Source organism: Indicator indicator, chromosome 1 (genome assembly GCF_027791375.1).
Source record: "Indicator indicator isolate 239-I01 chromosome 1, UM_Iind_1.1, whole genome shotgun sequence".
Lineage (NCBI taxonomy): Eukaryota > Metazoa > Chordata > Aves > Piciformes > Indicatoridae > Indicator > Indicator indicator.
In genome coordinates this window covers 128,235,682-128,250,362 of record NC_072010.1, presented here as the reverse complement: position 1 = coordinate 128,250,362, position 14,681 = coordinate 128,235,682, and the positions used below count along the sequence as shown (strand labels likewise).

At 47.5% G+C, this 14,681-nt stretch overlaps 1 protein-coding gene across 1 annotated transcript; it reads right to left on the bottom strand.

Moving 5' to 3' along the window:
* Window positions 1–559: 559 nt before the first annotated feature.
* Window positions 560–14,133, bottom strand: SMPX (small muscle protein X-linked). The gene is made up of 3 exons (XM_054389898.1): window positions 14,095–14,133; window positions 6,946–7,035; window positions 560–700 (listed from the first exon to the last, which is right to left on the bottom strand). The coding sequence occupies exons 1-3, from the start codon at window positions 14,131–14,133 to the stop codon at window positions 560–562; spliced, it is 270 nt and encodes an 89-aa protein (XP_054245873.1).
* Between the last annotated feature and the right edge of the window lie 548 nt (window positions 14,134–14,681).

Sequence of the window (14,681 nt, the reverse complement as noted above, 5' to 3'; positions counted from 1 at the left end):
ATAGGATCACAGGGAAATCATCCAGGGAGTTTGGAGTGATTCTACCACTTTCAGTGGGTATTGCCTACAGAGTACCATCAGAAATAGAAAACCACAAAGGGAAATCCCTCAACAGTGGATATCTGAAGAGTTTCTTGTGCTGATGTGAGAGAGAATTCATTTCCAAACCATGAAACCCCAAAGAATGCCCTCATTTATCAGTACTTCCCCTACACAGGCATGCTCTATTGAGCAGTCAGTTCACCATTCTTTAGAGAGCAGGACATCCACAGGGTGGTCAGTAACCCCTTCTTGGGGTGCCAGGCAGATGTGAGCATGGGGATCTTGCAGACAAAGATAATCTTTGCTGGATTGGCATGGTCAGGCATAAAACAGACCACTGATCATCCCATGTTTTACTCAAGGCTGCAGGTCATGCCTGAAACAGCTGAACTGATGAATGCCCTCCTTAGATTTAGTAGAATCAGAATGGTTTGGAGGGACCTCCAAAAGTCTGGATCAGCCTCCTTCTCCTAGAGCCATGCAAAGAACCTCTCTTTGACTCACCTGCTTGTTCCAGCTACTGTTCAGCTTTGGGGACAAATTTCAGCTCACTCTTTACGTTCTGAATCTCTGACAAGTTGACAGCAGGGCCTGGAAGTTTCTTAGCTCCTGGAAGATGTTTCTTGTCTTTCTCCTCCTCTGATGAAGCAGGAATGCTCTGCACAAAAGGATAGCAGTGACCTTCCTGCCACCACAGCAATCTCTCAAGCATGGGCATAGGTCAGTTATTTGAGGAACGGGAAAGGATTTTCTTATACTCAATGTAATCCTAATGAAAACTGGGGGGGAAGGAGGGGAGAAGGAGGGGAAGAGACTGGTTATTTTGTTGGTTGTTGTCTGAAATATTTAAAAACACTTAAAAAAAATTAGGAGTATGTGGATCACTTTGAAAATGAGGAAGAATTTACAGTGTCAGACCACGAGCTGGAAATTAACTGAGTTGATCATCAAAGGCAATTCCCAGGTCCTTCATATTTTAGGGGGAGTGGGGAAAAAGAGAACCATTTTTTATAATCTGATTTATTTCTGAGGCTCATAGTTGCCAATCAGCTGGGGAGGCAAACCATCCACCTCAGCAGCTCTGCAGAATCATAAAAGGTTGGAAAAGACCTTTAAGGTCATCGAGCCAAATCATAACCCAGCTACCATGACCACTAAACCAGATCCTGAAGCACCACAGCTACAGCTTCTTCAACACCTCCAGGGATGGTGACTCCACCACCTCCCTGGGCAGCCTGTTCCAACCCCTCACCACTCTCTCACTGAAGAAGTTTTTCCTAATGTCTAGCCTAAGCCTCCCCTGACACACCTTCAACCCTTCTCATCCTATTTCTAGTTACCTGGCAGAGGAGAACTGTGATACTAGGACATGGACCCCAAAAGCTCTATCCAAGCTCAGCTTCACATGGTGGTCACTTTTTCTCAACCTCACCTGCAAGAGCAGAGGAGGTTTTGCCATTTTGTGTTTGAATTACTGCATGATGGCTGTTTTGCTGACACTGTAAAAAGTGCAGACTAAATAACAGCACTTACCCAGGAGTCAGTATCTCAGGTAATTTCCCAAGGGACCACAGTATTTCAGCCCTGGCTTTGCTATTGCTCCTAGGTGAGGTAGAGCATCTCTTTTAGGTAATTCCTGAGCAATGATTTGAAGGAGTAGTTTTCCAGTAGGGAGTTTAAGTTTTTTGCAGCCTGTTTCATCTTTTGTGAAGCTGGCATACAGGGGGAATCATAGAATGGTTTGGGTGGGAAGGGACCTCCAAAGGTCATCCAGTCCAATCCCCCTGCACTCAGCAGGGACATCCTCCACTAGAGCAGGTTGCTCAGAGCCTTGTCCAGACTGAACTTGAAGATCTCCAGGGATGGAGCCTCAACCACCTGTCTGGGAAACCTGTTGCAATGTTCCACCACCCTCATGGTGAAGAAATGGTTCCCAACATCCAACCTAAATCTGCTCTGCTCTAGTTTGAAGCCGTTGCCTCTCACCCTATCACTGCAGGCCTTTGGAAACAGTCCCCCTGCAGCTCCTTGTAGCCCCCTTCAGGTACTGGCAGGCTGCTCTTAGGTCTCCTTGGAGCCTTCTCTTCTCCAGGCTGAACACCTCCAGCTCCCTCAGCCTGTCCTCATAGCAGAGGTTCTCCAGCCTCCCTAACATCTTTGTGGCCCTCCTCTGGACCTGCTCCATCAGGTCCCTGTCCTTCCTGTGCTGAGGGCTCCAGAGCTGGATGCAGTACTCCAGATGAGGTCTCTCCAGAGCAGAGCACATCATGTAGGCTTGCAGATGAATTGATATTTTGCTGCAGATAGTTTCACACTGAATTTAGTCCTTGCTTTTTAATCACTCTGTCAATGTCCTCTTGGGATGGGCTTTCTGTAGTCAGTTCAGTATTTAGATTTATTAGCTGCCCTTTTTGGAAAGGTGCATTGTCTGTGAACAATCAATTCTTAATATTTGACCCCATTTTTAACAGCCCCCAAGTTCTCTATCTGTCAAATGTTATTGGTCAGTAAACTGTTGACTACTGGCCTATATGCTGATCAGGAAGCAGACTTTTTGCAATGTCTAGCAGCAAATAAACCAGAAAGTGAAGAAAACTGCAATTTTCTTCTTCTTTGAAAACGTTCTAGAGATGGGAAAGCTGAAGCAAAAATTATATTGGTTGGCTTAATAAATTTATATTCTCTTTTCTCTTTCATTTTGCACTGATACACTATCAGCTAATACAAGAAAATATTACTTAGTAACATCATGCTATTGTTCCTGTTTGACCACTGAAAATCTCACTCAGTAACCCAGCCCCAGCTACTCTACATACCTCGTACCTACCTTAATGATCTAACACAGTAGCAAAGCACAGCAGGGGAATAAATAAATTGACACAGGAGCTGTATGCAGGGTGGGGATGCACAAAATCCTATCAGCAGACAAAGGTGCCTCGAGTTTGTACTGCTTCCTTTGATAATTTTCTTGCACAGCAAGGAAATCTGGATAATTGGGAAAACCTATCATTTCCTCCAGCTCCATAGGTTCTTGCTAGTGCATAGCAGATACTATAGAGTTAAAAATAGAGATTCACAGACTGCATTGGCTTGGAAGGGACCCTCTAAGCTCATCTTGTCCAAGCCCCCTGCAGTGATTAGGCACAGCTCCAACTAGAGCAGGCTGTCCAGGGCCATATCAAGTCTGATCTTGAATGTCTCCAGGGATAGGACCTCAACCACACCCCTGTTCCAGTATTTCACCACTCTCATTGTAAAGAACTTCTTCCTGATGTCCAGTTTAAATCTGCCCTGCTCCAGTTTCAAACCATTATCCCTCATCCTATCACTCCAAGCCCTTCTAAACAGTCCCTCCCCAGCCTTCCTGTTCCTGTAGGTTCCCTTCAGATACTGAAATATAGCTCTAAAGTCTCCCTGCTTCTCCTTCTCCAGGCCAAACAGCCCCAATTCTTTCAGTCTGTCTTCATAGGAGAGGTGCCCCAGCCCTCTGATCACCTTGGTAGCCTTCACCTGGACCCACTCCAGCAGGTCCATGTCTTGTGTTGGGGACCTAGAGCTGATCACATCACTCCAGAGCAGAGCAGAGTGGCAGAATCACCTCTCTCAGTCTGCTGGCCACACTTCTTTTGATGCAGCATAGTGCAAATGGTGCAAGCTGTGACCATGGTTTGGAGCTTCTGCCCTCAATAAATGGATGTTAGCTTTCCCTTCTCACCTCAGGTGTATGCCTGCACCCTTCCTCCATGTGCAATGCACAGCTGAGATCAGACCTTGGGCTTCAGTTTTATTGAAAGAAGTCTGAAGAGTGACAACAAATGTTAAGAAATACATGCATGGAAATGCTCTGACTGAGAAGTTGTTTTCTCAAATTCCCACCCCACCCTGGTTCTTTTCATGTTCATATTTCCACTCCACTGACCTTCAAAAATATGCTTTTCCATCTGACTCCACCATCTCTTTGAGCAAGCCCCACAATTTCCCTCATCTCCTTTGCCAAGGTTTTAAAATACAGAGGAAAACATTGAGCACTGTACTTGTCTAAAGCTGCTCTGAAGAATCATGAGCTGCAATGCAAAACTTAATGAGGTGAGGAAACTGAAAAGACAACTCCACTGGCAGCATTTTTTAAGTCTCCTCTGTTACAAGATCTGTTTCTGTACTCTTCCCTCCCATTGGTTTGGTTGCATGTTGGCCATAATTGGGTGGGAGCATTTCCCTGTGAGGAGAGGCTGAGAGATCTGGGGGTGGTTAGTCTGGAGAGGAGAAGGCTGAGAGGGCATCTAATCAATGTCTATAAATATCTGAGGGCTGAGGGTCAGGAAGGAAGGGACAGGCTTTGCTCAGTTGCACTCTGTGATAGGAAAAGGGGCAATGGATGGAAACTACAGCACAGGAGTGTGGAGGAGGAACTTCTTCAGTGTGAGGGTCACAGAGGAACAGGCTCCCCAGAGAGGGTGTGGTGGTCCCTTCCAACCCAACCCATTCTGATTCTAGAAATATTTCCCTTTCTAGGGCTAAGGTTTCTTAGCTTACCCCCACTCAAGCCTGCTACCCTTCCTGTATGTACATACCTATGGAATCTTGTTCATTAATAAACATGATTTAAATGAATTCTTGTCCTGGTTTTTGAATTGGCTATGTTGTTTTCTGCTGATAAAAAGGAAAACAGAAGAGGTTGTGGAGTCTCCTTCTCTGGAGATTTCCAGCCCTGTCTGGATGTGTTCCTGTGGGACCTGTGCTGGATTCTCTGGTTCTGCTCTGGCAGGGGGGTTGGACTTGATGATCTCCAGAGGTCCCTTCCAACCCCTAACATCCTGTGAGCCTGTGAGTGCTGATATGCTTGAGGGTAAGAAGGCTCTGCATAGGGATCTGGACAGGCTGGATGTCAGCTGTATGAGGTTTAACAGAGCCAAGTGCCAGGTCCTACACTGCATCCCAGCAACGTCAGGCTTGGGGCAGAGTGGATGGAAAGTTGCCTGGTGGAAAAGGACCTGGGGGGGTGTTGGTTGACAGCTGGCTGGACATGAGCCAGCAGTGTGCTCAGGTGGCCAAGAAGGCCAACAGCATCGTGGCCTAGATTTGGAATAGTGTGGCCAGCAGGAGTAGGGAAATGATTGTGTCCCTGTGCTTGGCACTGGTGAGGTCACACCTTGAATACTGGGTTCAGTTTTGGGCCCCTCACCACAAGAAGGGCATTGAGGTCCTGGAGCATGTCCAGAGAAGGGTGAAGGGTCCTACCAAGAACAACTGGGGATAACTGAGGTTGTTTAGGAAAAAGGAAGGCTGAGGGGAGACCTCATGGCTTTCTACAACTACCTGAAAGGAAGTCATAGTGAGGTGGGGTCGGTCTCTTCTCTCTAGTATCAGGTGATAGGATGAGAGGAAATGGTCTGAAATTGTGCCAGGGGAGGTTTAGATTGGATATTAGGCAAAATTTATGTGTAGAAAGAGTAGTCAGGCATTGGAATAGGCTGCCCAGGGAGGTGGTAGAGTTACTGCCCCTGGAGGTATTCAAGAAACATGTGGACATGGCACTTTGGGACAGGTTTTAACAGCCATGGTGGTTTTAGGGTTGATGGTTGGACTTGATCTTAGAGGTCTCTTCCAACCAAACCAATTCTATGACTCTACAAAACTGAGGCCAAGAACTTTCATTCCATATTGTCTGTCTCATACACAGCATCCACGTAACAGAGAAGCAAAGCAGCATTTAATTAGCCAACCAAATCTAATTATCAGCACCAGCCACCCATTTTATTTCTCCAACACTACCAGAACTCACACCTGCTGCATTAGTTTCTGCATAATAACGTGCAAGCCTTTCCCCAGTTTAATTGCTGCATTGACTTCTTTCCAGGGGAAGAAAGCCACAATATGTGTTTAAGGTGTTTAGGTCTTCAAAAATCTCCTTAAGGAAGAGTTAAGTCAGCCTGGGTTTGATCTCATCAAGACATTTCTCTGTACACACAGCACTGTTTCTAGCAAATGTGTTGAAACTGAGCAAAGAGTCTGTCTGATGGTGACAGAAAAGGAAGCATCAGCTCTTCGCTAACTAAAGCTGACCACTGTTGGTTGGACTTGATGATCTTGGAGGTCTCTTCCAACCTGGTTGATTCTGTGATTTGAAGTGCCTGTACAAGGTCAGAAGGAGCTGATGATTTGTACAGAACTAATCTGGCTGCTTGTTGTAAGTGTGAATCAGTCACTTGCCACATCCAGTGGCATTAAATGGTGACTCTGCCACTTTGCTCTGGGGAGACCTCACCTGGAGTACTGCATCCAGCTCTGGAGTTCTCAGCACAGCAAGGCCATGGACCTGATGGAGAGGAGGACCACAGAAGTGCTCAGGGGGCTGGGGCACCTCTGCTATGAAGACAGGCTGAGGGAGCTGGGGGTGTTCAGCCTGGAGAAGAGAAGGCTCTGGGGAGACCTAAGAGCAACCTTCCAGTACCTGAAGGGGGCTACAAGAAGCTGCAGAGGGACTATTTGCAAAGGCCTGCAGGGACAGGGGCAATGGTTTGGAATTAGAGAAGAGCAGATTTAGATTAGATGTGAGGAACCAGTTCTGCACCATGAGGGTGATAGAACACTGGAACAGGTTTCCCAGACAGGTAGTTGAGGTCCCATCCCTGGTGATCTTCAAGGTGAGACTCAGCAGAGCTCTGGGCAGCCTGATCTAGTTGGGGATGTCCCTGCTGACTGCAGGGGGATTGGACTGGATGACCTTTGGAGATCCCTTCCAACCCAAACCATTCAATGGTTCTATGTTCAGTTGTGGTACCTGAGGGTGATACACAGTACTGTAAGATCAGTTAAAAGGCTTTCTTCCATCAATGGCAGGGATTCTTTCCAAACCCCCCCGCCCCCCCCAAAAAAAAAATCAACCCCCCACTTTTTTCTTACCTCTTCCACTTCTTCAGGTGTAAGCTCTTTTCTTTTATGAGGGTGGCCTGCACCAGGTCGAAAGGCTCCCATGGGGATGTTAATATTAGCCTGGGAGAAGGAAATGAGGATGCATCATGATAGTGATTGATAGAGAAACATACAGCTGGCAAAAGGCAAAACTCAAAAGGGGTGGGACAAGGCTGGAGGCATTTCATCATGGTTCTGACTTCTGCCTCCAATGTATGCATCATCACCACCACTCCTGGGGGAAAGAGAAGTGCTTTCAACTCCACATGGCAAGAGGCAAACACAAAGCTACCCAGACAGCTTTAGAAGTTCTGCATTTTTCAGCCCAATGCTCCCTCATGTCACTGGGCTGAAAACAAATGAGTACCAGGCACCAACCTGTCTGTAAGCAACTGGGTTTGCTTCCATCTGGGGGAGGTCAAAGAGAAATTCAGTGCCAGTATCAACATTTAAATACAAATTGCCCCAATCCTACACTAACACTCAAATCACTGGACCTCTCCCACTGACCCCAGTTCTCACCTCATTTAATCCCAGGTGGTTAGGAAGGAAAGCCTGCCCTGAGCCAACTTAAGCCACAAGTGTTTGAAGTGAGATTTTACTGACAAAATTTGCCCATGGGTGCTACAAACTGCAAATGTAATGCCTTAGTCCTAGAAACATGACTCTTGATTGCAAAAAGGAACTGCAGGAAAAGGCTTTTTGACTCCTCCAGCCCCTGATGGGTTGTGCCTAGACACTCCAGCTTGGTCTGCAGCTCATGGGTCAGAATAGGTCGAGCTGGCTCCAGTTCTGGGCAGAAAAGTAACCCTCAGCTCTAGCAAGCTCCCTCCAGAATCACAGAATTGTCAGGGTTGGAAGGGACCTCAAGGATCAGCCAGTTCCAACCCCCCTGCCATGGGCAGGGACACCTCACACCACAGCAGGTTGCTCACAGCCACATCCAGCCTGGCTGCAAAAACCTCCAGGGATGAGGCTTCCACCACCTCCCTGGGCAGCCTGTGCCAGTCTCTCACCATCCTCATGGGGAAGAATTTCTTCCTATAACATCCAATCTGAATCTCCCCATTTCTAGTTTTGCTCCATTCCCCCCAGTCCTATCACTCCCTGACACCCTCAAAAGTCCCTCCCCAGCTTTCTTGTAGCCCTCTTCAGAGGTTGGAAGGCCACAATAAGGTCTCCCTGGAGCCTTCTCCTCTCCAAACTGAACAACCCCAGCTCTCTCAGCTTGTCCTCATAACAGAGGAGCTCCAGCCCAGAATGATACCCACAAGACTGCATGAATCTGATTCTGATTTGTGGCAGAAAGGTAGTAAACATAACATAAAGAGGGCTGATAACAGACACCTTAAAAGTGAAGATTTTTGAGAATGACACAAAACATTGCCCAGGAAAGAGCACCCAAATGTATGTTTCCTGATCTGACCCAGCCTGGGTTGTTTTAAAAGTCAAATAGCATGGATCAACCAAATGCACAATTTATCCCTATTCTTATCTCATGATCTCAGAAGACAAGCTGCTCCTAGGAAATGTCATCAAAATATCACCACTCCCACTGGTAAAACCAGGGGGTGGGTAGGTAATGTTAGGAAGAGGAAGCAGAGAACCTTCCCACAGCAAGCTGTGTTATTGTAGTTGGCCATTTGATTGATTTGTATTCAGTGAAGGTCAGTGTTGGGCCCACTTCTGTTTGACACCTTTATCACCTTGATGCAGACACAGAGTGTGTCAGCAGTCAGTGTGCAGATGGCACCAAGTGAGGTGGCAGTGTTGATCTGCACCAGGGCAGGGAGGCTCTGCAGAGGGACTTGGATGGATTGGATCCATGGCCAACATTAACAGGAGGAGCTGCAACAAGGCCAAGGGCCAGGTCCTGCACTTGGGGCACAACAACCCCAAGCAATGCTGCAGGCTTGGGGCAGTGTGGCTGGAAAGCTGCTGGCAGAAAGGGACCTGGGGGTGCTCATGGCCAAGCAGCTGAAGAGGAGGCAGCAGTGTGCCCAGGTGGCCAAGAAAGCCAAAGGCATCCTGGCTGGGATCAGCAATGCTGTGTCCAGCAGGAGCAGGGAGGGGATTGTCCCCTGGCACTCAGCTCTGGGGAGGCCACACCTGGAGTATTGTGTCCAGTTTGGGGCACCTCAATGCCAGAGAGATGTGGAGGTGCTGGAGGCAGTGCAGAGGAGGGCAAGGAAGCTGGGAAGGGCCTGGAGAAGAAATCTGATGGAGAGAGACTGAAGGAGCTGGGGATGGTTAGTTTGGAAAAGAGGAGGCTGAGGGCAGACCTCATTGCTGTCTACAGCTACCTGAAAGGAGGTTGTGGAGAGGCTGCTGCTGGTCTCTTCTGACAGGGAATTAGTGACAGAACAAGAGGGAATGGCCTCAAGCTGTGACTGGGGAGGTTTAGACTGGACATTAGGAAACATTTTTCCCCAGCAAGAGTGGTGAGGGATTGGCAGAGGCTGCCCAGGGAGGTGGTGGAGTCCCCAAGCCTGGCTGTGTTTGAAGGTGGTTTGGATGTGGTGCTTGGGGATGTGGTTTAGGGGTGAGCCTTGTAGAGTAGGGTTCATGGTTGGGTTTGGTGATGCTGAGGCTCTTTTTCAGCCTGAATGTTCCTGTGATTCTGTGAATCTCATCCTTCTGTGGTCTTGATCCTACCCCAGGTTGGGCAACCACAGGAAGACAACCTGCTGTTTTCAGTAACAGCAACTGCTCTAACAGCTGGAATCAAGCTTCCAGCAAATTAAGAATCCATTTGGCAAGAAATAAGAACTTTCCCCTGAATTCTATTTATTTGTTTCCCATTACACAAGGGCTGGAACTAGATGAGGTCTCTTCCAAGCTAAAGCATTCTATTAATCTATGGATCACTGTACATTGTGCAAGGTGATGCTGCCATTTCAGTGGGGCTGGCAAAGGCCAGAAGGGAAATGTAGTTTGTAGCCAACTGAGTATTCATCTCACAAAGCTTTCTCAGTCAGCATTGGTTTAGATATTTTATGATTCTATGATCTTAGGAAGAAGTTCTTCAGTACAAGGGTGGTGAGACTCTGGTACAGGCTGCCCAGGAAGGTTGTGGATGCCTCCTCCCTGAGGGTGCTGAAGGCCAAGTTGGATGAAGCATTGAGCAGGTGAATCTAGTTGAGAGGTGTCTCTGCCCATGGTGGGGAGGTTGGAGGAGAAGATCTCTGAGGTCCCTTCCAACCTGAGCTGTTCCAGGATTCAGGGATTTAGTTTTAGATAATCAGCTTCAGCCTAGAGAAGAGGAGATTTAGATTGGGTATTAGGAACACCACAAACCAAGAAAGCCCTAAGCCTTACCTCTGGGGAAAGACAAGAGTGTTTTTAGGTAGAATAATTTTCAGCCAGGAGCTGTACAGAGCCACTTGCACACTGAGAGGGGAAAGCCAGCAATGTCACCAGGAGTGAACAGTACATTGGTCATCTATCACCCTAAACTACTCTTGGGAACCAGTTGCTATCTTTAACTTCCCCACAGCTGGATTTAGTGGCTGTTAGCAGGTGAAGATTTCAGTGTACATCTCAAGGACCTGGCTGAGGGGATTGAGAGTACCCTCAGCAGGTTCCTGAGGATACAAACCTGGGGGGGGTTGGCTGACACCTGTCAGGTTGTGCTGCCTTCCAAGGAGATCTGGACAGGTGAGAGCTGGCTGCAGGCAAACCTCATGAAGTTCAGTAAGGACAAGTGCAGGGTCCTGCATCTGGGGAGGAATAACAGCAGGCACCAGGACAGGTTAGGAGCTGCCCTGCTGGAAAGCAGCTCCACAGAGAAAGACCTTGGAGTGCTGGTGGGCAGCAAGTTCTGCATGGGACAGCAATGTGCCCTGGTGGCCAAGAGAGCCAATGGGATCCTGGGGTGCAGCAAGAAAAGTGTGGCCAGCAGGGCGGGGGAGGTTCTGCTCCCCCTCTGCTCTGCCCTGCTGAGACCACCCCTGCAATCCTGTGTCCAGTTTGGGGCTCCCCAGTTCAAGAGAGACAGAGACCTGCTGGAGAGAGTCCAAGGAACGGCCAGGAGGATGCTTAGGGGACTTGAGCATCTCCCCTGGGAAGAGAGACTGAGAGCCCTGGGGCTGGTTAGTGTGGAGAAGAGAAGGCTGAGAGGGGATCTGATCAATGTCTATCAATAGCTGAGGGGTGAGGGTCAAGTGGAGGGGGCCAGGCTCTTTTGGGTGGTGCACAGTGATAGGATAAGGAACAACGGAGACAAACTTGAACATAGAAGATTTCAGCTCAACATGAGGAGAAACTTCTTTCCAGTGAGGGTGCCAGAGGGCTGGAGCAGGCTGCCCAGAGAGGTTGTGGAGTCTCCTTCTCTGGAGACTTCCAAAATCCACCTGGATGTGTTCTTGTGCAGAATACCCTGGGTGACCCTGATTTGGCAGGGATGGGTTGGACTCAATGGCACCTCTCTGGAGGTCCCTTCTAACCCCTACCATTCTGTGATTTAGGAGTTGGAAAGTCACCATAAAAATAAGAAGACGACTTTATAACCTACCTCTTTCAGGGAAAAAGTAAACCAAATTCATTCCTTAAAAAAAAATATCTGTATGTGCTTTTATGGAGTTGAAATGTAAAGTGTAAAATGTAAATACTTTTTGAGCTCCAAGCTATCTACACTTTGGTCATTAATCATGCAAACATTTCCACAGTCGCTGTGACATGCAATAGAGAGGAGAAAATTTGAACCCAGGGAAACTGATGGCAAAATTCTGCTAATTTGAACTGAATTACAGTAGTTTGCTTCCCTCTTCCAGGAGAGTTTGCTGCTGATAAAGGGAATTGCATTTTTATAGTTCCTTTCAACTTCAGAATGCTGTTTCGACACTGGGTGATTAATCTTCTTGATCCTCCAATCCACTGAGTTAGTACTATCTTGAGAAAACAGAGGACAGATCTGCTGGATGAGGGGGTTGAGAGTACCCTCAGCAAGTTCCTGAGGATACAAAACTGAGGAGGGTTTGGCTGACACCCCTCAGGCTGTGCTGCCATCCAATGTAACCTGGACAGGCTGAGAGCTGGGGGCAGGCAAACCTCATGGAGTTTAATAAGAACAAGTGCAGGGTCCTGCATCTGGGGAGGAATAACAGCAGGCACCAGGACAGGTTAGGAGCTGCCCTGCTGGAAAGCAGCTCCACAGAGAAAGACCTTGGAGTGCTGGTGGGCAGCAAGTTCTGCATGGGACAGCAAAGTGCCCTGGTGGCCAAGAGAGCCAATGAGATGTATCAAGAAAGGTGTGCCCAGCAGGGCTAGGGAAGTTCTTCTGCCCCTTTGCTCTGCCCTGGTGACAGGACAGACCTGCTGCAGAGAGTCCAAGGGAGAGCCAGGAGGATGCTTAGGGGACTTGAGCATCTCCCCTGTGAAGAGAGACTGAGAGCCCTGGGGCTGTTTAGTGTGGAGAAGAGAAGGCTGAGAGGGATCTGATCAATGTCTATCAATAGCTGAGGGGTGGGGGTCAAGTGGAGGGGGCCAGGCTCTTTTGATAAGCCAAGGAACAACAGGTTCAAACTTGACCATAGATGATTTCAGCTCAACATGAGGAGAAACTTCTTTCCAGTGAGGGTGCCAGAGCCCTGGAACAGGCTGCCCAGGGGGGTTGTGGAGTCTCCTTCTCTGGAGCCTTTCCAAACCCACCTGGATGCATTCCTGTGCAGACTCCCCTAGTGCAGGGGGGTTGGACCTGATGATCTCTGGAAGTCCCTTCCAACCTCTAATATCTTGTGATACTGTGATCAGATTTTAGACATTTCACTCTGTGTGTCTTAGGTAATTTCAAGGGAACCTGGACTCATAAAACAATTTCATTGCAAGTGCATTTTACACAGCCCAAGAAAATTTGGTACAGTTCTGCAGCTCAGGAGACATTTTGGCCTTTTGACAAGAATCAGTTACAGCACAAGCTAAATACAGCCTTCATGATGCTGCTTCATGAGGATGTTTGGATAATTCTCACAGTATCACACAGAATTAACCAGGCTGGAAAAGACCTTTGAGATCATCAAGTCCAACCTATCACCCAACACCATCTAATCAACTAACCCATGGCACTGAGAGCCTCATCCAGTCTCTTTTTAAACACCTCCAGGGATGGTGACTCCACCACCTCCCTGGGCAGCACATTCCCATGGCCAATCTCTCTTTCTGGGAAAAATTTCTTCTTCATATCCAGCCTAAACCTCCCCTGGCACAGCTTGAGACTGTGTCCTCTTGTTCTGGTGCTGCTTGCCTGGGAGAAGAGACCAACCCCCACCTGGCTACAACCTCCCTTCAGGTAGTTGTAGACAGCAATGAGGTCTCCCCTGAGCCTCCTTCTCCAGGCTAAACACCCCCAGCTCCCTCAGCCTCTCCTCACAGGGCTCTGCTCCAGACCCCTCCCCAGCCTCATTGCCCTTCTCTGGACATGTTCCAGCATCTCAACATCTTTCTTAAATTTCTGAAACTGCTACTTTTGTAAGTATATGACAACCCACTACATCCTTATGTGCTATTTGAGGACATACAAGAAGGTATTTTTTAATGGAAGCATCAACATTTACCTCATTTTACTTCAGCTTTTAAATAAAATCTTCTCAAATATTGGAAGCTTGTGGGTTGGTTTGGGGTTTTTTTATGTTTTTTTTTTCCCTACAGGAATGCAGCCATGAAAAGCTTGACAAACCCCTCTGCCATCTTTTTTAGCCTGGCAATTCTTCTCACATCTTATTAACTCTACATAAAACCTAAGAGCTGCAAGAATGAGTCCTACTCATCATGCCGCTCGCTTCTTCAGGTGCGTTTTGCTTGGCTGATCCACCAACAGGCATAGCCTAACACTGAAGAAGATCACACAAGCACACAATCCACCAGTCTACCTGATCCAGGGTTGGTTTTGTTTGTTTGTTTGCTTGTTGTTTATCAGCTCAAGATCAGCAGATGCTCTCTTTCAGGTCAGACTTTGTCCAGCTCTTTCATATCTACCAAGCTTTCAGCTTTAAAAAGAATCCTCCCCCAGCTAGCACTTCCTTGGGGTTTTTATTTTTTGTCTGAGCCACCAAAAAAAAAAAAAAAAAAAACCGCAGTTTGCCAAGGAACGGACATTGAGCTCTCTTATTTTATTCTATTAGAAAGATAAATACTGTCTCTTACCTGAATAGCTCTGACATGTGACGCTGGCTGTTTTGACATTTTTAAGACAGAGGCTTATCCCTGCAAGCAAAATGGGAAAGTGTTACAGGCTCTGACATTCTGATAGCTCAGGGAGATAAGCTAGAACTTAACCCATGCTGCCTCTTGACAGGCATCCATTTCATCTGCCCAGCTCTGGTTTCCAGCTCAGTTTCAGAGCTGCTTAGTTATTCCTTCTGAATGTCCGGAGGAGGCAGAACACCTGAGCTCCTCCACTTAATATTTCATAGTCACAAATGGAGCTCTCTCTTTCACATTAAAAACTATAATGAGGAGAGATAAGGAAATACTCAAACCTTAACAGCACTGTAAAATGAGTAAGAATTCAGGGAAGCATTTGAGGGTAAACAATGTGTGATCATCTCTGGCACACACTATCTACGTGGGATTTATTAGAGCTCTCCATTCAAACCTGCTTTCAAATCATAGAATCATAGAACCAACCAGCTTGGAAGAGACCTCCAAGGTCATCCAGTCCAACCTATCACCCAGCCCTATCCAATCAACCAGACCATGGCACTAAGTGCCTCATCCAGGCTTTTCTTGAA